The following is a 20,925-nucleotide window of genomic DNA, read 5'->3' on the forward strand; positions in this document are numbered from 1 at the left end:
CCTTCTCGGTAATATAGTTTTTTCTGCTGTAATGCAGGTCCCTGTTCTAAAAGTTCCATATCCTTCAAATACTGTTTTTTTGATTTGTTTTTCCTTTTAACATATTCATACTGTCACAGTTATAAGCTCTTCCCATGTGGAAAGCAAGTTCTTCTGTCCTTCATATCACTTAGCTGCTCTTCCTGCTCGCTAGGATGCTCATGACTTGAATTCAAGGGTGGGAACATGATGTTCAGGATAATTTGGCAAGGGAGTTGTTGATATTTGAATTGCTGTCTAACCTGAAACAATAAAGGCTTTTGTTTCTAGGGAAGTACTTCACTATGCATACATTGCTTGCAGAAAGAAAAATTCAGATTTTTAAACTCCCACCTGAAAAATCAGCTCTTTTTTTCTCACAGCACAGTTCCTTGGAAGGCAAGTCAGTCTTGTCTCCACTGCTTTGTGTAATAAAGGATTGAAAGATTGGAGGTGGTCCAGTGCATTGATCTGAGATGATTTTGCTTTAGCTTTTGTCTTTCTTCTATTCCTGCCACAAAAGTATCTGAGAGAGGAAGCACAAATGTTGCAGTGCAGCTTATTTTCCTATTACGGGAGTGCTGTCAGCTGGCAAAGGTAGACTTCTCCTTCTTCCCCATCCTGCCCCAGTTTCTAGCTTATTTTATGAGTGCCTACCATCCCAACTGAGAAAAGAGGAAAATATGCACAGCGAGAGGTTGTCTTAGTGCTATAAAAGCAGGGATTTTTTGTTAATTTGGGATACAGCTTTTTTTAAGGATTATAAGGCCCACGAAGGCCTTAATTGCTGCACAGTATCATAATTTGAGATTGTGTTTGTATTAAGTAACAAAGTGTAATCCTTTAGATCTGTGTTTTACTACTACTTGGGGAAATGGTCAGTATTTGGAACTTTACTCTTGTCCACCAAATAAATTCATGAATTGCAGCCTTTTCCCCAAAAGTCTTAAGAGCTTTTTAAATTTCATATGCTATGGAAAAATGCCTGAAAAGAGATTTTGGTGTAAAATCTTGGTCTGTGCTGGTTACCTCAAAGATTTTTATAACTACTATGACTGTATTGTTTGTCCCCACCTAACATTTTTCAGGGATTTTGGGGCTCTAGTGATGCTGAAATAGTGAATTCTTCTTTATGCTATGCTCAGCAATGCTAATATATCGGAGAGGAAGATGAGCAACTATGTAAGAGCAAAACTTCCAGCCTTGTCTCTTCATACACTTAGGGCAGAGCTGTGTTATCTGTCCTCCCTTCTCATAACCCAATATAACTTCTGACAGGGTCTGTGCTGCACAAAGTGCCGGGGCAGAAATGGTCCTCTCCTCTTTGACAAAACCGCAAAAATTCCTCTGAGAACTAAAACTACGTTTATCTTCTGCAGTATGATTTTTTTTTTCTGTCATCCTCTCTATTCAGTCTACCTGCTTTTTACTACTAAATTCTTGTACTGCCATTTTGAGTAGTCAGAACTTGTGACGAGAGTGCAGGGAATGATGCGTGGTTGTGCTTTTACTGTTTCTTGCAGTTCCTTCTTGCACCTGCAGCATCATCTGTTACAATTGTCTACTGTTGAAACTATTTTCTAGTGACCCGCAGCAAAATAATGCAAAAAAGAAAAAAAGAAGAACCCTGATAGCTGTCATTTTTCAAGTATCTGTGCCCGCTTCATTTTCACCGATGGTATGAACTAGGTCGGGGGCAGGCAGTTTTTAGAAACGTGAAGGTTCAAGTGGCAGGTGTTTTGTGGTAGCAGTGAAACAGCAGTTGAGCTGATTTCTCAAGATCTCAGATAAATGTTACTGATGCATTGTACACAGGACGCCATTTGGTGCTTTTTCTTTGGACAAGGTGAGGCGTCTGTTTCTTGTGACTGCCCTGGAGTCTTCGGTAGGCGGAGGGAGAAGAGCTGAGAGAAACACCTGCGGACCAAAGCCAGGGTTGGTTTGTATGTGTGGGTGAGAATGGCATCAGGAGGAAGATTAGTAGAAGGGGAAAGAACAGCTGTGACAACCCCAAAATTATACAGAAGGCCTAAGGTACTGGGACTGTGTTCAGTCTACTCGCAGGTGTGGGAACTGCATGGTAGAAGGGGTGTGTGTAAGCAATGAAATGACGGTGTTTTGCTAGGTTTGTATGGAACCCTGCTTCATCTCATGTTTTGCCATGGTTTAAATGACCTTCAATAGCTTTAAAAACCTGTTTATTTTACCACAGAACAGCCCTTTGGAATTGTCTATAAAGTGTGACTTTTCCACCTTACTGGGCACCACTGATAAAATCTCTCCATTGAGATTGGTGGCAAAAGTCCCATGGATCTCAGTACAGTCAGAATTTCACCTCTGTCATCTGGCAAATTACACATTCGTGTGTAAAGATACCACATTACTTCTGAACTTGGGTGAGAAAATACAGGAATTTTGCATAAAAATCAGTGGAAGTTTGTCTGAATAAAGACTGCATAATTGACTATTGACTCTGTGGGTGTAATAGACTTTTTTTTTTTACTGAGTTCTGCCTGTAAGTAGGTCACAGTGAATGAAAATAAACCACACATTGCACTTGGAGACAGTATGGTGTATTTATAAGTAATCTAGTGATTTTTTTTAACTAATTCTCGAGACTTTTCTTTCATCCTGATGCCCATGTAGACACACACACACGGGGAAAAAAAAAAAAAAAAGCAAGCACCAGCATGCTAATCCTGAGGTGGTGTTTTGTATATTCCGTGTTCCAAGCACTGCTGTGCATGACCTAGAAATGCTAGCAGTAAATGCTGTATTGTGGAGAGTTGTCAAACTTGTTTATATCTAATCTTTAGATGCTATCAAGCTTAGGCTGGAAAAAATAATGCTTCATGCTGTACTTTAACATTTGGCATGCATTATATAAACGCATAGAATCTCTTCACAACAAAGGAAATAGTATAGGAACTCTAAAGTACAAAATTACTCTGTATTTGGGAAATTAGTAGAGGCTGAGAGCATTTCCTGTAGTGACATTTCATCTGCCTCCTTGTCCTCGTAAAATAGAACCTTTTAAAATCCCTGTCATATCTGACTGGGCAGTTCAGGAAATTCAGAAGTGAGAGCCTGTTTGGGGGCTCGTAATACATCCTTTTTCTGAGTGATAGAAATCCCTCAGTAGAAACCGTAATTCTTGTCTTTAGTACTTTCTCTATTCTATAATTTTCTCCCTGAAATAATTGCTTTTCTTTCTTGGTACCTCATCCATGAAGGAGTATCTGTGTATATATATTATACATATATATATAAAATTGATGTTAAAATGTCTTAGGAATAAGCTCAACCAGACATCACAAAAATACATTCTGTACAAATATTTTTGTATTTAATCTCACTGCGATGCAGTTGCATACTGGTTAAGCGTGCTTTTCTTACTGGCCATAAATAGGACTGGGATTGTTTTAAGTACCCAGTGGTTGTCTCTGGCATGCCTGCGATGTCACAGGAAATTATTCCGGTAGCTTTCAAAGGATATTTTGTAGATGCAAAGCATATGGGAACAAATTGTAATCTCTTTCATAAATACTAGTTCTTCTAGGAAAATGTAGCAGTAGCTTAACTGGCATAATCATGGTAAATTTGCAGTGTTTCAGCAATCAGTGATTCCTCCCTCTTACACCCAGCAGTGAACATACAGCTCTGTGCGGATTTCCGTGCAAATGTTCACTGGCAAGTCAAGAAAAACTGAGGTGATGATTCTGGCATTTGAAATAGAGAAAAGCACAGGGACTGTTTTTGTTCTCTAAACTGCAGACACACTTGTATTTCTGTGGGCAGTTGGCACCCCAGTGCAATTTCAATTTTGGGTGGCAAGGTAATTATTGCATTAACCCCCCGGACTAAGAGCACAGTGAATATTCATGCAGTGTAGTGGGCTCTTATATTTAATTGCTTTTTCTCATTAGTGTTAAAGCATTTGAAACACCTTTAAGCAGCTGAAGTAACACCTTTGTGGTTTTTAAATGGCAGATAATTCTCACATAGATGTCTGTGGTTCTTGTTTGGCTTTTGTAACCGTTAGTCCAGCTAGAATCAGCTTCGGAAAACGTACCTGGGGTTTGTCCCTTGCGCCCTACCCTCCTCTTTGTTGGAGTTGTTTGTTAGGAGGGACAGACGTTGTTCTTCCACTCTTATAAAAGCACAGGTATTAGTGAAATTCTGTGGTCCTGACGGTAATTGCCTTATTCCAAACATACTGGCAGAAAGAAATTCTGGAGTAGCTTTCCCATAACAATTCCAGAGGGTGTAGGGGGGTGGTACTGCCTTTAAAATGAAGCCTGAGCAAATCACGGAGAAGGTTGGACTGATTTTGGGGCCCCTGGGACCAATCACAGGACTACTGAGCAAGGCGTTCTTGTCCCCTACCTGCTGAAGAAAGCCTCCAGCACTTGCTGATGCAGAGTGAATACGAGGCAGTGTGCACCACAGACGTTTTTAGCTGGAAGGATAACTGGAGCATTTTTTTTGCCCAAAGTTAACCAGAGCTGCATTGGCTATGTAGCTTTCCCTACAGATAGGTGGATAATGATCTCTGACCATTGTGCGCAGATTTTTCCCATAAATTGTTTCTGAGTATGTTAGCTAATCTCTTTTTTGAATGTTCCCATTGATTTTTTTTCATCAGTGATCTTTTGGCAGCCGTTCAGTTCTAAATTGCTTTTACCATTAGGGAGCTTTTACTTGCACCTAATCTCCCAGCAGCCATTTTGATGAGATTTAATATAACTTCTCTTGCAGCTTGCTTTACTAAAAACTGCATCCTACTGTTTTTCTCCGTGGTTTTCTTAAAAGAGTGTATGGAGGAAAGCCAGAAGGACCTGCTGGGGGTGGTAGATGGTCTGAAAGTTAAAACTGTTTCTGAACAGAGGATGCTTAAAAGGTTACAATGCTGCATTCATGTGCCGTAAGCAGTCTTCTCATGGCAGCATTACTGGATTTATAGTGGCCACGGCTTTGTCTTAGTAGCAAGGTTGATGAGATTCATGTGTTTTACCTATAGATTGACCATGCTATGCCATAGATTTGCCATTTCTATTATATGAGAAAAAAATATAGCTTGTTTTTTTTCCTTCTGCTGAACCCTGGCAAAGACAGGATTTAAAAAAAAAAAAAAAAAAAAAAAGGGTATTAAAGGAATAGAGGCTCCTAAAGTTTAGCGTATTTATGAGCAAGGGAAAGTCACTTTTGTTTTTGAACTGTACTGATTAGTTGGTTTCTAGATCTTCCCTGTTGCTCTAGCCTTTTGCTTCTGTTAGTGCATCACTATATTATACAAGGCTTAATGTGATAACCTTTATTAACGGGCCTCTGTACATTGAGATTAGTATTTAACTAACACAGCGACCTCCTTTTGCTGGCAGTCTGGAAGGTCATAGGAAGTCTGCTGCAACACAAAGATTAATTCACTGGTCTGCAACTTAATTGTTCCTTTTTTAGTTTAAATAAGCACAGGCAGAAAAGCTTGAACGCAGGATTTGTGTATCGCGTGAGTTACGTACTAGCCTGGCCCAATGACTTGTACCACAGTTCCCTAATAGGATGTTCTTTGGGACTGGGAGATGATTAAGTAAAGAACACAATAAACAAGGAAAACAAACCCAAGCAACCTTATATGAACTGAACTACATTAACCACTGCCACTTTGAGCACACATTTGAAAAGTTACGAACACTTGGAGTACGGACACGTGAATGACGCAGGGAGCTCTATATGTTCACAGCCCAACGGTGACTGGTGTAAGAAGCATAAACTTGATTGATGTGACTAGGCAGAGGGGTCAGCTCTTGCTAAGCAGAACTAAAGAAGCTAATGAGGATTCAAAATCAACGTCAGAGGAAAATGTACCTGATTCTGAAATTAAAGTGCAAGCTATCCTATGTAAAAAAAGGACAGGATGTTTGTGTGTATGTAAGTGAAAAGAAAAATCATACTTTGCATATTGAAAAATACGTTTGGCAGTCAGCTGTTAAGAATTCAAAGCCTTCTGTCCATCCTGTCCATTTCCACTGCATTACAAACGACTCCTTGGTGGCTACGTCCACTTTTCAGTTGAAACACAGAGAAACTAGCAGGGTGAATCCCTGTAAGTTAGAAGTTACTGCTGGGCTTTTGAGAGTACTCCAAACAGTAAAGTCCAGCTCTGTGGTGTTTGCTGCAGTTTCTGCAGGAAAGTTATTTACGTGGTGTTCCATGCAACATTTAATTACCCGAACTTCTTCCTTCAAACTTCCTTTGCACATGTGAGAGCACTTTGTGTAGTCAAGTTCCCTTGTGTGTAGGTTTTTTATTTGTGTTGGTTAATGGTATCATTACCAGAACACCTGTGGCAAACGGTCACGCTTTGCTATTTTGAAAGAACAATGAATAGGGATTGATTTGTTGAGTCAGGAAAAATACAATTAAAAAAAAAAAAAAAAAGCTAGATTTTAAAGTAGGCTTTTATCTTTACCCTGCACGTAGTGAAAATTTTGCCTCACTGCTCTGTGAGGCGACAATATCAGTTCGACTTGGAGCAAGTGTCTATGTTAAAAAGACATTTGTACGTATTTCTCACTACACATAAATTGTCAATTCTTTCCTGATGCTTTTATTAATTGACATTATTGGTGGCTATATACTAAAATACATGAAGAAGTATATTTATCTTGATTTTAAGTTTGGTATGTTTTTGTTTTTTTGAGAGAGTTTTAGAAACCCTATGGCTACCCCCTCCCAAAGGCCGGAGGGCATAGGGGATGGATTCTTCTGTGGATTTCTAATTTTCCTTTCCCCGTCCATTCCAATAGCCAATGAAATACCCTTTGCAGGATTGGATGTAGGAAAAAGGAATAAGTATTTTACTTAAGGTTTATTTTAGATGTTCGGAAGATCTGTGGTGGTTCTGAGTATTGGGTGGGTTTGAGCTGCAGAATAAAAGCAATGGAAACATAAGGATGAGAATGGGGACACTGAAAACAAGGCATTTGGAGGCTGGAGAGTACATTTCAGTATAAAAATTAGGGATATTTTTTTCTGAGCTTCATAACAAATAAGCCAGATAGGAATCTTAGTTCTCAAGTTTATAATAGGTGCTAGCCCACTTAACTTTTCCTTGCTTTTAGCAGGCTTCCTGTTTCTTTTAAATACTTTCCACTTGAATGAGGAACTAGAAACAATTGTCAGTAACTATTCTAATCCTGCATATGGACAATTTATCTACAGTCTCCTTAATGCCTTTGGATTCTTTTAATGCACCTGGAGTCTGCTGACTTTGTCTGCTCCTCTGGTTTTTTAAACACTTCCAGCACAGCAAGGAGCTCTTTTCAGACTAGTGAAGTAAAGGTGCCATGTCTGTATGTGTGTGTGCATATACATATATATGTATATATATGTATATATATATATAAGTAACTTCGAACAATGAAGAGCAAAGAATAATTTGAAGTGTATGTCCACACTGACGTAGAATTAAAGGGTAATTTATTACAGATTGAACAGCTTCTCCTAACTAGGAAAATTTAAAAATGATTTAATTAATTGAGGAAACATCTATGCAAACTCTTCCCATGTATGTCCCTAATGATGGACAAGGGACAAATACTCACTGAAATAGCAATAATGCAGAGCTATTCTTATGTTACTGATACTCTTATATTTATATTTAAATTATATTACATATCTATTGAGCCGAAAAGCATACACCTAGCTCTGTTTACAATATTTTTCTTTATTTAACAAACAGTGCTTCCTCCTTTGTAACTATGAAACTGAAGAAACACACTCCTAATGTTAGTGATACAGTAACACAGTACTTTTATTCTCTCTGCCTGTGTGGTGCTGTCATTCTTTATAAGCGTATCTTTCTGATTTTTTTTTTCTTTTTGATTGACAAACCTTAGACAGATATTTGTAAAAGGAACTAAAACACTGACAAAAAGCATGCTTAAGAGAGTGTTATGCATACAAAGTCCCACTAAAGTGCACTGAGATGCAGTGTCAAGCATCTACATACCTGAAAACTACTGCATCTAAATTGCTGTCTAAATTTTATTACCATTAAATACTAGAAAAAGTGGCATCAATTGGGAAAACAAACAAACAAACAAACAAAAAATTTTAAGCAAGCTTAAATGCACAAGGAAAGGAATATTAATTTCTTAATTTGAGCAGGAGCTGAGAGTATTGATGGTATGGAGAAAGAAAATTTCTCCCAGAGCATAAAAGGTTTTTGCCTGCATGATTACTTCAAACATCTCTCCAGCAATGTAGATCAACACAGTAACGCTATAGAGCTGTAACCACAGAAAAATAAACAGGATATTAAGAAAACTGTGGAATTATGTCATCGATGACTTAAGATAAATAATATGGTTTTATTTCCATATTTAGTGAGGACATCAGATCTGTTTGCTTACAGCTTTTAGTATGTAAGACTGCATGTGACTTAACAGCATCTTTTGAATACTTTTTCAGCTCGAGATGCTGATGAGAGAGAGAAGTGGATTCATGCTTTAGAGGACACCATTCTCCGTCATACCCTTCAGCTGCAGGTAAGTTTCACTTTCACTCTTAACTTTTTTTACTTTATTTTTCAGAACAACAAAATACAATGGGTATGACTGCTGATAGCAAACATACGTTCTATAACATCTGGTTGTTCCATGGCCTATACAATTAGATGTAGTAAGAAATCAGCATAGGTACCTGAGATTAGGTTCTAGTCTTTCTGTTACTATTTCCTTGTCCTACTATCATGAAAAGTCAGTATGAAACTTCTCTTTATTAGCTCATATTTTAATTCGTTCCAGACTGATAGTTACACACTTAATTGTTTTTTCTTTGTTAAACTGAGTGTTAGTCCTTTTGTGGTCAAGCATAATGAGACATCTGGAAGCCTCTTGTATGTGTGTACACCATCTAAATTTTGAAATTAAAATGAGACAGCAGCATTGGACCTCTTTATGGATGAGAAAAATAGTACTTAATGTTTCAATCCATGGTGTAAACTGGCTATTGGTAGTTTTCTGGTTTTGAAAATGGATGGTTGGAGTGAGGATGATTCTTGGGATTAATTATCTAAGATCTGTTCCTGGTGCTGTTCTAGACATGGGCATGTCCATAAGACTCAACAATCCTTATTTTTTTTTTGCCCTGGACAGAAACCCAGCCTTCAGGAAGGAATTTTCTCATACTTGGTTTGTACCACAAAGATGTCTGTTGACAGTGTAGAAATATGAAAGAACTATTCATTACTTGTACTGAATAAATGTTTGGTATGTTTCAGGAGTACAGCAAGAGAATTAAGTGTCTTAAAGGTTGACAATGTATAAACATATATTCAAATCCTTAATATCAAAGAAAGAGAGGAAGCTTATAAAGACTGATTTACATGTGATTTACCCAGTCTAAAGAATGAGAGCAAGCCTGAAGTTATCCTATCCAACCATAGGTATTTGTGTTTTCTCAGTCAATTTACTGTGATTTTCTGCTAAACAGTAGTTTTCAACGTTTTTTGACTTAGTAAAGACCACTGCAGATTTTCTTGTGGATAGCAGATCCCTGGATAAAAAATGCAAGCTGGCAGTCGGCTTTGTGTCCTTAGTTACATCACAAATATTTTAGAAGTAATCTCTCTGTCTGGACATAGTAGCTGGCCACAAACCGAAGAACACCTCTGTATATAGAAGACAACACGTTGACTTAGAAGGTCTGAGCTGCCTTCCAGGGGATGCCTCTTTCCCTATCCACTGCTTGTGGAGAAAAGGAGTCTTTGCAGTTTTTTCCATCCAGAAAACTTAAAATGGCTTGGAGATACAGACTGCAGAAATGAAACAACAAAGCGTACTATGAGTTTTGTCAAAATGTGGATTTTCACCCTCTCTAGAAATTGTTGTAGCTTTATTGGCAGACACTGTTTCATGATTGCAGCTAATAATGGAACTGTTTCCCATTACGTAGCCTTTTCCTGTTCAAGGAATTCTTCAAACGAGCAAGGCTTATTTAGATTAATAAAACAAATCAAAACAGGTTATTTACCTAGCAATATTTGAGGGAATAACTGAAAATCTGTAAGTGACTATTAAAAAATACCCTCATCTCTCTAAAGTATATTCAGCATTAAGAGTAACACCTCGTGGACCACTGTATTGTGTTCACCATCCCTTTTCAAGAACCTTCAATGTGCCAGTCGTGCAAACTTTTTGTTTCTGAGGCACTTGTTTGTAGAGTAGCAGGAATAGAGTTCACTTACACCCTAGTTCGGGGATTTTTAGGGCTTGCCATCCTCATTAACAGAAGGTGCGGAGTGCGTACTGATTTAAGAATGAAAGGAGGCTATACTTTATACCTCCTTGCAAAGCCTGTTGCGACTTAGAGAGGTTTCATTCCTTGGCCCCGTGCAGGGCGCTGGTGCCTCGGGCATTGGGACGTGCAGAGGGGCGAGCATTGCCGAGCCCGTGCTGCGCTCAGGATGGCCGCCTGCAGGGCCCCGCAGCACCCAGGGGCCACCCCTGAGGCGTTTCCCCTCGGCAGCGCTGACATTTTGGGGCCGGGAATGCCGGCGGGGACACGCCTGGGGCGTTATCCAGCCCCCCGCACTGCGGCACCCGCACGCCTCAGCGAGGGGCGAGCGGGCCGAACCCGCCCTGCCCTGCCCGCGCCGCGCCTCCCCTCAGGCCGGCGGCCGCCATTCCGCGCCCCGCAGCCAACCGGCGGCCGCTCCGGCCGTCATGCGGGCATCGGGCGGCCGCGGCCCCGGGGGCCCCTTCCCCGCCTCGCCGGAGGCGGCGCTGCCGGGCCGGGCGCTCCGCCAGCCCCGCTCGGCTCGGCTCGGCTCGGCGCAGGGGAGGAATGGCCGGGGTGAGTAGCGGGGGGCGCCGGGTGCCCGCCCTGCGGCGCGTCCCCTCCCCGCGGCGCGTCCCCTCCCCGCGGGGGGCTCGGAGCCTCCTGACAGGGAGCCGGGCGCTGCCTCCTCCCCGCCGCCCTGCCCTGGGGGCAGCCCCGGGGAGCGGGGCTCGGCCCGGAGCCGTGCTCCCGGCTCCGGGGGGCCGCGGGGTTCCGCTGGCGGGACTCGGGCTCGCCGCCGAGGTTTTGGGGATGCTTTCAGCGGCGCGCCGGAGCCGGTTGGGTCCAAGTGTGCTTGTTTCTGTGAGCACTTGAACAAAACGCCGCTTCTGGCTGGTCTCCTGCTTTCTCTTCGCAAGATAAAGTCAAAAAGAGTTCTTTGGGAGGATTATTGGCTTACGGGGCTTTGAGGGCTGTCACAGAAATGATTTCTGTAAGGGTATTTTCTTAAGTGTTGCAAACAGAAACGTGGATATCTGTCATGCAGAACCACGCAAATAGATCTACGTCCTTTTTTTTTTTTTTTGTATGGAATGATGCATGTTTTTTGAGGCTTTGTTCATGTTTTTATGCAACTTCAGATTTTTCATGCAGACCAAAACGTCCTTATCCTGGTCCTGGGGTGTTCGAGTTCAGAAACTTAGGCTGTTTTCTTCATAGCCTCAAGCAGACGTTGGTTAGGTGTGGGGAAGTGTGCTGAGACCTGTGTGCTGGGCGAGCCAGATCAGCAACGGGCAAGGAATTAACACAAGGCGGAGAGGTGAAGTGGTGCCAGGTGCTCTCTGTTCCGATTTAGCCCTGCTAACTTTATTTTTGCCTAAATGCCCTACTGCGTTGTCAGTCTCTAGAATGGAAGTGTTTATGAAACACTTCAATAAAAATAAAAGCTTTTGAGAATTAACTGTGGTCAAGGAGCTGTGGAAGAAGTGAGCCATAAGTATGTAGAAATGAGTAAAGTGATCCCAGCCATCCAGAGGGCTGACAGTTAGTAATACTGTATTCAAGTGAAACAAAAATGGGAAGGAAACATTTCAGTTATACTTGTAATCTATTTTTTCTGAATTTTGAAATTGAATTCTGTGGTTCTGCTTGCTGTGTTTTTCCATGTTCTTATACTGAAAGTTAGATATGCTCAGTTCTAGTACTAGCTTTGTCTATCGTCCTTGAGCAGCAGAAGGTGTGACAGTGCTGGAAGCACCGTTCTGAACCCCGCAACGTTTTGCCCCGCACCTGTCCCAAGACTACAGGTGCGGTACCGCCAGGTCGGTGGCTTTGCGGTGGCAGCGCATCAATTGCCCTCCACTCACAAGGGATAAGGGGCAGGGTGTGCGTGGTGTAAGACGTGTTGTGGCTTGGGTTTCTTGTTCGCCTGGGCGGAGGTGGGTGATAACTTATCTCAAATTTTCATTTGTTCCTCATCAGAATTTATGTCAACCAGTGATCCCTCCCATTCAAGTAGGGAGTAATTCTGGTCTTCTTTAGTATAAAAGTGCAGCTTTCCTCTTCTGTCTTTCAAGTCACACCCCAGTGCTACATGCACATTTTGGCTCCAGAGTTCTCACGTGTGAAAACCGCTCAAAGATAACTCACATCTCTTGGGATGACAGTAACGTAGCTCTTTTTTTGAGCTGAAGAGTGCAGAACCACTGTTAAAATATGGGTCTACTTAAAGAAACACCAGAAACTATCTACTTAGAAACCACCAGGAACTATTCCCTTTTAATGCCTTCAGGGAATTCAGGAAAAAAATTGAATACATTTAAGCATTCTAAAAGGCTGATTGTCTCCATGTGTTCTAGTGGTGCTTTGGTAGCGTTAGGATCCTGTTCATAGGAGTCATGCCGACCCTGAGATGGAGGGGTGAGCCTTTTCTTTCTTTCTTTCTTTCTTTCTTTCCTTTTTTTTCCCTTTCTTTTTGTCTTTTCCTGTTAGCTCAAACTTTCATGCTCATTTTTGCCTTAGAACTTGTGTCCCGAGATGTACTTTTCCCGGTTGTCATTCCAGTGCTGCTAGAGCATCTTGGTAAGTGTCTGAAAGTGGCAGCTGAAGAGGCTATTGAGAGCTGCATGAAAGACAACTCCAACTTGATTTTAAAAATGAGGAAATAAATCAAAATACAGAGCTGAAACTTGCATATTCTACAAATAAGATGTCTTCTGTGCTTTTTGACTAGATAATGACAGAAATAATCCACATTAGAGAGTGTTGAAATATTGGCAGGCTGCAAAGGCTTTCCTACCCAAACTTAAGAAAATCCTTGAGGTACTGCCACAGGCTGTTGAGGGCTCTTCCTGATTTGCCAGTGAACTCACTGTAGAGACAAAGGACCTGAAATGACTGCCAGTAAAGAAGTGTGCCATTTCTTTAAAAAAAAAAAAAAAAACAAAACTCTGTAGCTTGACATCTCCATAATTTGAACAAGAAATTTACCTCGTAGGTAGCAAATAGTAAGGTAAGAAAAGCATATTCTTAGAAGTGGATCTGGGGTGGTTGCTGTGAAGGGTGATACAGTGGCTTAAATGTTAAGAGTTAGACCATGGCTGTACTGGCAGTCACTGGTGCTGCTGCTGGAAGCAGTCCTGCCGTGTCCTAGCTGAGGGGAAGAGGCAGCGCAGCAGGAATGGCTGAAATGGGAACTGGAGTCAGAACAGGCCCAAATTAAAACTGCTTTTCCTGCAGCCCTCTCTTTCCTAGTGTAGTTTTAACCCGGGTTAGTTTCCATACTGAGTTGACTCCGTGGCAGGGCAAACCTTTGTGCTGACTCCACAGAGCAGAGTAAAGGGGGGAGTAAACAGGAGGGGAACCGATGTGCTTCTGGTGCAAAGTGCTGGTGGAATGCTGCTGCTAGCAGTTCCCTTGGCCTCCCGTTAACCACTGTTTTGGGTGGTGAGCTTCTTAAAGCTGCAAACACGAATAAGAGATAGAATAAAACTTTCTTACGAATTTCTCCTAAGAAAATGATGTTGTTACTCGTTGGCTTTCAAACACTGTTTCTAGTATGAGTCAAGAATACTTGCAGAAAACTCAGAGCAGTGCTTTTTAGATTAGGAATATATTGCATATAGACGTTTAAAGCCGTGGTGGGTGAGCATAGAGTTAACTGACATATGCTGCCCTTTATCAAATTTTGCTAAAAAAAGTTAGGATACTGAATAAGCACAGTAGTGCATTTGAATTTTCTACATCCAGAAAATGAAGTAGGTACGTTACTGGGATTCTAGGATATATGTAGTATTTGTAGTGTTTGCTACAAGTATTTTAGACTTGCAACTTCTGCTTTAAAGACAGCTTTGTATCTGTATGTAAATACTTCTGTTTTTTGAACTCTTTCTATTGACCTATAAGATAGGGTAGTATCTATAGCCTCATAAAGTCTTTGCTAACCGTTTTCTGTTTTGCAAAGCAGATTTATTTTTTTTTAAAGCGCGATATTCTGACTCTTTAGAAGGCTCATAGGCCTTCCAGAGCTCTTACAAGTTTGTTTTTGAACTCAAGATGGGTATATTGTGAGCTTTTAATAGAGCTTAAAAATCTAGCAGGGGAAAAAATGTGGTTGTTGTGGTCACAACTAAAATACAAGACGGTACTGTTGTTGAGTGGCTTACTAGCTACCTTGTCCTGTCTTCCGTTCTGTGTTGGTGGTTGTTGCAGTCAGTGTCCTCTGCAAAGTCAGCCATGCTGTAGGCAGGGCAGTCATTTCTGGTGGGGTGTTGAGAGTGAGCTGAGAACACTTGCTTCTCTAAGCTGACTTTCACAAACTTGTTTGTTGGACTTGGAATCCTAATTAGATGAAGAATATAGCAAAGATATCTTCACAAAGATAAGAAAGCGTGCTCTGGACAGCTTTCTCTTTCCTTCCCCCAGTAAAGCTATTCCAGAAGGACAATGTCTGTCAAGTCTTTGCTGTTGCCTCTGTCTTTTTCCTTGTTTCCCTGCCTTCACTGCAGTTCATTTTCCACAGAGATCCTTACTGCAACGTTATTATTTGAGAAATACACTAGATTTTTTCTGTTGTGCTTCTTCAAAGGGCGATGACGTTTTTTCATCCCATCTTGTTTGAAAGAACTAGTTTAGATTAGGCTGGAATTACTTCTTGGCATGGACAAATTTTGAATACAAATGCGTTAGTGGTGTGCATGACTTCTAATTTGTAGGACACAGGAACAACATATAAAATCCCTCAGCGCTAGCAGTTCTGTAAAGAAAATCAGGCTCATAACTGTGTATCTTTTAATTGTTTTATATTTTGCTATTGCCCTCCAGTTTACCCCCTCCCAAAAGGGGATGTCTCTGAAGGGAATTCCTCTGCAGGACTCCTAGTGTGAGATTTCTTTACTTAATCCCTGACCAGTGTGCAAACCCATTGCTAGGATAGCCGTGTGTTACTGGGTGTCAGCAGGTCCCGCTGCAGACCAATAATGGGGTCAGTCGGCGTGCCACTGGGCCCCGCTTTCTCCTTGCTACCTTCAAGGGTTAGCATTGGCACGAGCCCTCTGTGGCCTAGTCTTTAAACTTCTGGTATCTCCTGAAGGGGAAATCTCAGAAAATGGATGAGGGATGGGTAAATAAGGGGAAGGAGTGCTATTTTACTGATTTTTTGTTTTCTGCATACTGCTTAGCATATATGGGATTCTTCATGGGGAGGAGTGAGATGCCAAATGTGTTGTTATGGGAGGTGGCAGGCAGACCAGAAGTTTATACCTTTCCTGCTTCTGCAGGTACTTCATCTGGTAATACAACTGTTAATTAATGCTTATGTTAACACAGAGTAGTCGTTATTTGAGAGAAATAAAGTGTACTTAGTGACAGGTATAGTTATTCAATGGGAAAAAAAAACACAGGTTAAATTACTTTGGATTAGTACTTCCATTAGGAATTTGTATTTCTGAAGACGTGACACACCTTGGGTTCCTTTTTTTTTCCTTTTGTAATTTGAAGCTACTTACTCACAGCGTAACTTCAGCTGGATGAGACCACTGGAAGTCACGTGGTCCAAGCCCCTTCTCGTGCAGGATCAGCTTGCCCAGGGTCACATCCAGCTGGGTTTTGAACTCTGCCCTCTGAGGCAGAGGCTCTGCGATCTCTGCAGGCAGCCCTTCTGTCAGTTTATGGATAGGTGAGCAGCATATAATGCAGGTTTCTCATAAAAATTAGATTGCTGGTTCAGATGTCCCAAGTTAGATCTTTAACAAGCTGTTAAAAGCCATTCTGGTGACACTACTCACACACTTCTCTTGAAGCCTCATTTCCTATGTGGCAGGCAAGAAAGAGAGGGTAGGTGAGAGAAGGGGCCCCCTTTTTTCCTCTACTATGTTTTTGGGTGAACATTTAGCAAAGAAATAGGAAACCATTGAAATCTGGTCTTTGTGTACCTGCTGCTTCTAAATTACTGCTGGGTTTGAAATACTGATTAATTTTGTTTGTTATTTATACAGCATATTCTTCTGTGCTATTGCTAATCTTTTTTTCTTTTTTTTTTAACTTTCCAGCTGTCTTTTGGTTTCTAATTTTAAGTCATGTGAGGAATTGAAATTATTACCCTAATCTCCTATAACACAGACAGTAAATTTGCTCAGTAGGTTAGCAAATCTCATCTCAGTCATCTTTATACAGATCAAGGGCAAATTAGTGAAATGCTACAGCTTTAAATATCCATAACTTTTTTCAAAATTTTCATATTTCACTTCTGTGCTGTCAGCTTGACACTACGCTTAGTTTTATGGCTGTCTCTTTATGTTGGCTGGAACTTTTTAGGACACGGTTTTCGCCCTGTATTTGATGTAGATGTCTGTTCAGTTGTAACACTTTGTGTTTTAATCAGGTTTTCCTTAAGTGTTAGATGGAAATTAAAGAATGGCATTTTTATCTTTAAAATTTTATCATATTATCTTTATCACCACTTAAATACTGGATTGTTGCATGATAATAGTCTAAGACTGACAACTGAAATAAAAATAATCATTTTGATGCAGCATACATACAGATCGCACCATAAGCTATGTTGCTACATTCAGTACCTTCAGCAGAAACTTTCTGTGTAGTTCATGCAGTTTTTACCTCCAGGATTTTTTTAACTGAGAATGCCGGACCATTTGCGGAAATAATGGTGCAGGCTGCAAGCTGTACAGGCAATTCTTATTTCAACAAGGAAATGGAATACCAGTTTCATACAGTTTTAGCTCTAGTTTCTGTGAATTTTAAACTTGACAAGTTAGGGGGAGTGTCCAAAGTTTCCTGGCTGGGAGGACTCTTCCTCCTGTCCGTTAGTGCTTTTTGTTAACTCGATACACTGGGTGTTTTTATGTCTTTTTTTTCTTGGAGTAGTCAAAATGATTGCTTTAGTTTCTTCTTTCCTCGTCCACATTTCAAAAAATGTTTTAAAATTTGTCCAGAATGGGCTGTCTAGTGCAGGGTGAAGGTTTTTGGTTTTAATGCTCATTTACAGACTTACTGGTATGTTCATGCAGAACTGTTGTCAAGGTCTGGGTGTTAGTCTGTAGCACAGCTTAAGGTATGGCAATGAACAAATACCCTCTAAAGTCAGTATATGGTTTTATGTTTCAGGGTGTACACGATAATATGCATGCATCTTGACAAACTCGAGTAAGAGCAAGTCATTCCTCCATTGCATGCAACTGTTCCCTCTTCTAAAGAGCTGTCAATAAAGCTTTCGATAATGGCCCATTATCATACAAAAATAAAAATAAACTGTCTGCACTGATGAAGCAGATAATGTCAAATCAAATTTTATGTTAATGTGGAATTTTACAGCTATAAATTGCCCGTCTTCCCCCATAGAAACGTTTTTTCCCCCACACTTTGATCTTCACACATTCAGACTTTAGGGGATTCTCAGCAGTCAAAACTGCACTGCTGGTGGTTTCTTAAGAGTTTGAAGTGAAAAACATCATATTTTAGATAAGTGTGAAAACATGTGAGAGTATTGAGGCTAGTAAGAAAGTCTAAATACTTCATCCTTTATCTTTCCCTCTACCCCCTATGTTGAACTTGCATTTTTCAGGCCAGGAGTGCTTTAATACTTGTTCAGAAGTTTGATTTGCATTTAAAATATTATATAAATAAATGTTAAATATGTTTACATAGCAAGGGTGTGTGAAGTCAGAAATAATCAATTTCAAGAATCCTCTCGCTTTCTTTCCTGTAACTAGAGATGTGGTAGCCTGGTGGGAGTTTGTTCAGGTCTTTACTCCGTTTATCAGCTTAAATGTGGGAAACATGTTATATGCAGAAGTGTGCTTTGAATGTTACATTGTAAAGGAAAGTAAATTTGCAAGTAAAAAAACAGAAAGGTAATCGTTCTTATGGCAATGATATTTTGCCCTTGTTGGTATTTTTGCAATGAAATGTAATAAATCAAACCTAGTGCAGAGGACGCAAATCACTGCAGCTGTAAAGGAAAGAGGGCAGCCAGGAGTAACCAGCTCAAATTTTTGCAGTTTAAAGGCTATCCTGTATTTAAGAACAGGTTTATTTTGTACAGTCCTTCACCGAGATGCTCTGAGATGAACTGTATTGTAATTGGCAAAGCTTCTGTTTGAGGTGTGAGAAGTCCAGTCCTGCACTTGGGTATGGTTTTGTCCATCCTTAACTGAAATCTCTGAATATGGAAACACAAGGCAGTCTTCAGAAAACTGAATTCTCCTTTATATTTTCCAAAGAAACTTTAATTAGTCTAATTTGAGGAGATTTTTTTCTCCAATTATAAGTCATAAAATGCTCTGCTGTGTGGTGACTATACCCGCACTGAAAATGTGCAGCAATTTGCTGTTACTGATTTAGCTGCAAATAGAAGACAGATCTGCTCAGCTGTGTGCCTGTGTTTATACATTGCAGGCAAGGCAACATTTTATCAGCCACTTGGCAGTCAAAACCATATTGCTGTTATCTTTTTTTTTCCCCAAAAAAAAACCCTCTAATTATATATTTGATTTTTTTATTTGTTTGTTTTTCTCTCCAGGGTGTCGATTCAGCATTTGTTCCTACTGTTCATGATTTTGATAAGAAACTTACGGAGGCAGATGCTTACTTACAGATCTTGATAGACCAATTGAAGGTAAGTTAACTAACTGGTGCATTTGCTATATTGTGAGTGTGGTTGTCAGTGTGGATTTCAAGGTGTGCCTGAAAGGAAGCTCAACAGGGGGAGAAAGTCATGTTTTATGCTTTGCACATATTCTGGTAAACATGGGAGGCAGAGGGCTCATCTGGCTGAGCTGAATGCGAGCTGGAGGAAACGTACCTTTACAATATGTGAAGTCTGATGTTAGAATTTTCTCTTTCTTGTTATCTTAGGATATTACATGAAGCATTAACTACTTCTGAAATAAAGATTTTTACTAAAATAAGAAAATTAATAGGTCTAATAGGCTAAAAGCTGAATGAGCTGAAAATGGCATTCTCTGTTTTTCTTAGAATGGGTCTTGGGATTATTAAAATAGAGTTAGAAAATCAGAATAAAAGTGATTTTATAGAATGACTTATAATGGCTGAAACATTCTTTTGTATATGTAACTGCGTGGAAATGTCAGATTACTTAAGTTTAATTTTTAAACAAATCATTGTCTTGCTCGTAGCATTTTGGAGTTTATATTGAGGAAAGTTTTGTCGAGCAATATGCAACCACAGTTGCAGACAGTTTCAGACTTTGTTGCAGCAGTGGTAGAAAAACTGTTCTTTGTCCTTGAGTAAAAACATTCTGTAGAAGTTTTGTACGAACACTGTCCTTTTCTACTTCGTACGTGTGTTTTAAGAGTAGGTGAGGAGGTGAGGGATGATAAGGTCATATCTCACAGAACTCACCTTGCTGAGAAAAACAAAGTTTTTGCTGCTGGTTAGGACGGTTTTTCCCATGACTAAGCAGGTTAAAACTGCTCGTAGGATTGCTTCAGTTCTGCTGGTTTGGATTTTTTTCCCCTGATGCAATGGACAAGTACTGTATGTGGTATATTCAGCAAAAATTCAGTTGCAGGGGAGGGTGGAGGGGGGAAGAGCACAACAGAAATGGAGGTGGGCAAAGAGGTGCAAGCAAAATTCAGAGCTGAACTGCAAAGACTTGATTTGGGAATTAGCTTTAACTCCTTTTCCAAGGCCATCTAGCAGGAGTATATGACAGAAACATGCCTCACTGAAGGAAGGTATTTAAATCTAATGCCGTTAAATTTTATTTCAGGCCAGGTGGGGGGAGGGAGTATAGGAATTTAATTAATAACATAAGAAAAGCAGATTTGAGGATATTCAGAGACCACAGAGAGAGAAAAGAAGTAGAAATGAGCCCTCAAGAGAAAGGGGAGCTAAGAAGCAACTAAGTCGTAGGCAGGCAATTGAGAGAAGAACTCCAGTTTACCACTCAAAAGTGCAGCCTCTTTTTTGAGCAAGGGTGGGTATGATGAATTTCTGAGCATTACCCTAAGAATATCTTTTCCTTGAACAGCTTAATGGTTAATGGTTATTTGTATGTGCACCTTAGCACGCTCTCAAAAGCAATTTTAAGCTGTTTCAGCTCAGTCTGTATTAAATACATATGCAAGCTTTCCACTAAGGATTTGCTTCACTTTATTTAGCTGCTTGTAATATTCCACTTTTAATAAAATAAATAAAGCCAATGGAGTCGTTTTCTAAAGAAGGGCTTACAAATCTGAAATGATTTGAATCATGTACCTGAGTAAGAAGGTTCCTGAAAATGTTGATAAGGATTGAGGCTGTTTTGGTAAGCACTTTGTAAGTCACAAAGATCTTTGCAGAAATAAAAGAAAGGCAGTTCAACGTGTCCTGGTGAGTGTCACCTTTGTCACTTAACCTTACCTTTTTGCTGAAACCGTGGTAGAACTGTGACAGCTTGCGCTGTGTGGGACTAGCCTCAGGAGCTGGGACTTTGTCTCATGCAGGATGCGATGATGTAAGAAATGAGTTATAAGCTTGTTACATTATAAATGCTGTATGAAATATTAAGCAAAAACTGCTTTGAGTCATAAAACCAAGATCATATAACTTTATTAAATGCATTTTGTTTTGAAATTTCAGTGATTCTGGCTAATAGTATATGGC

At 40.3% G+C, this 20,925-nt stretch overlaps 1 protein-coding gene across 4 annotated transcripts in view; it reads left to right on the forward strand.

Moving 5' to 3' along the window:
• OSBPL9 (oxysterol binding protein like 9) overlaps positions 1-20,925 on the forward strand; it is a 63,079-nt gene that overhangs the window by 17,679 nt on the left and 24,475 nt on the right. For 3 of the 4 annotated variants that reach the window (XM_048062063.2, XM_048062064.2, XM_013176315.3), the window contains 2 exons: positions 8,491-8,567; positions 18,839-18,934. In XM_048062063.2, coding sequence (XP_047918020.1) covers positions 8,491-8,567; positions 18,839-18,934 — 173 coding nt within the window. Of the gene's footprint in view, positions 1-8,490; positions 8,568-10,729; positions 10,876-18,838; positions 18,935-20,925 lie in introns of those variants that run through there. The other variant, XM_048062065.2, reaches the window with a different exon arrangement.

Source organism: Anser cygnoides, chromosome 8 (assembly GCF_040182565.1).
Source record: "Anser cygnoides isolate HZ-2024a breed goose chromosome 8, Taihu_goose_T2T_genome, whole genome shotgun sequence".
NCBI classification, from domain to species: Eukaryota; Metazoa; Chordata; class Aves; order Anseriformes; family Anatidae; genus Anser; species Anser cygnoides.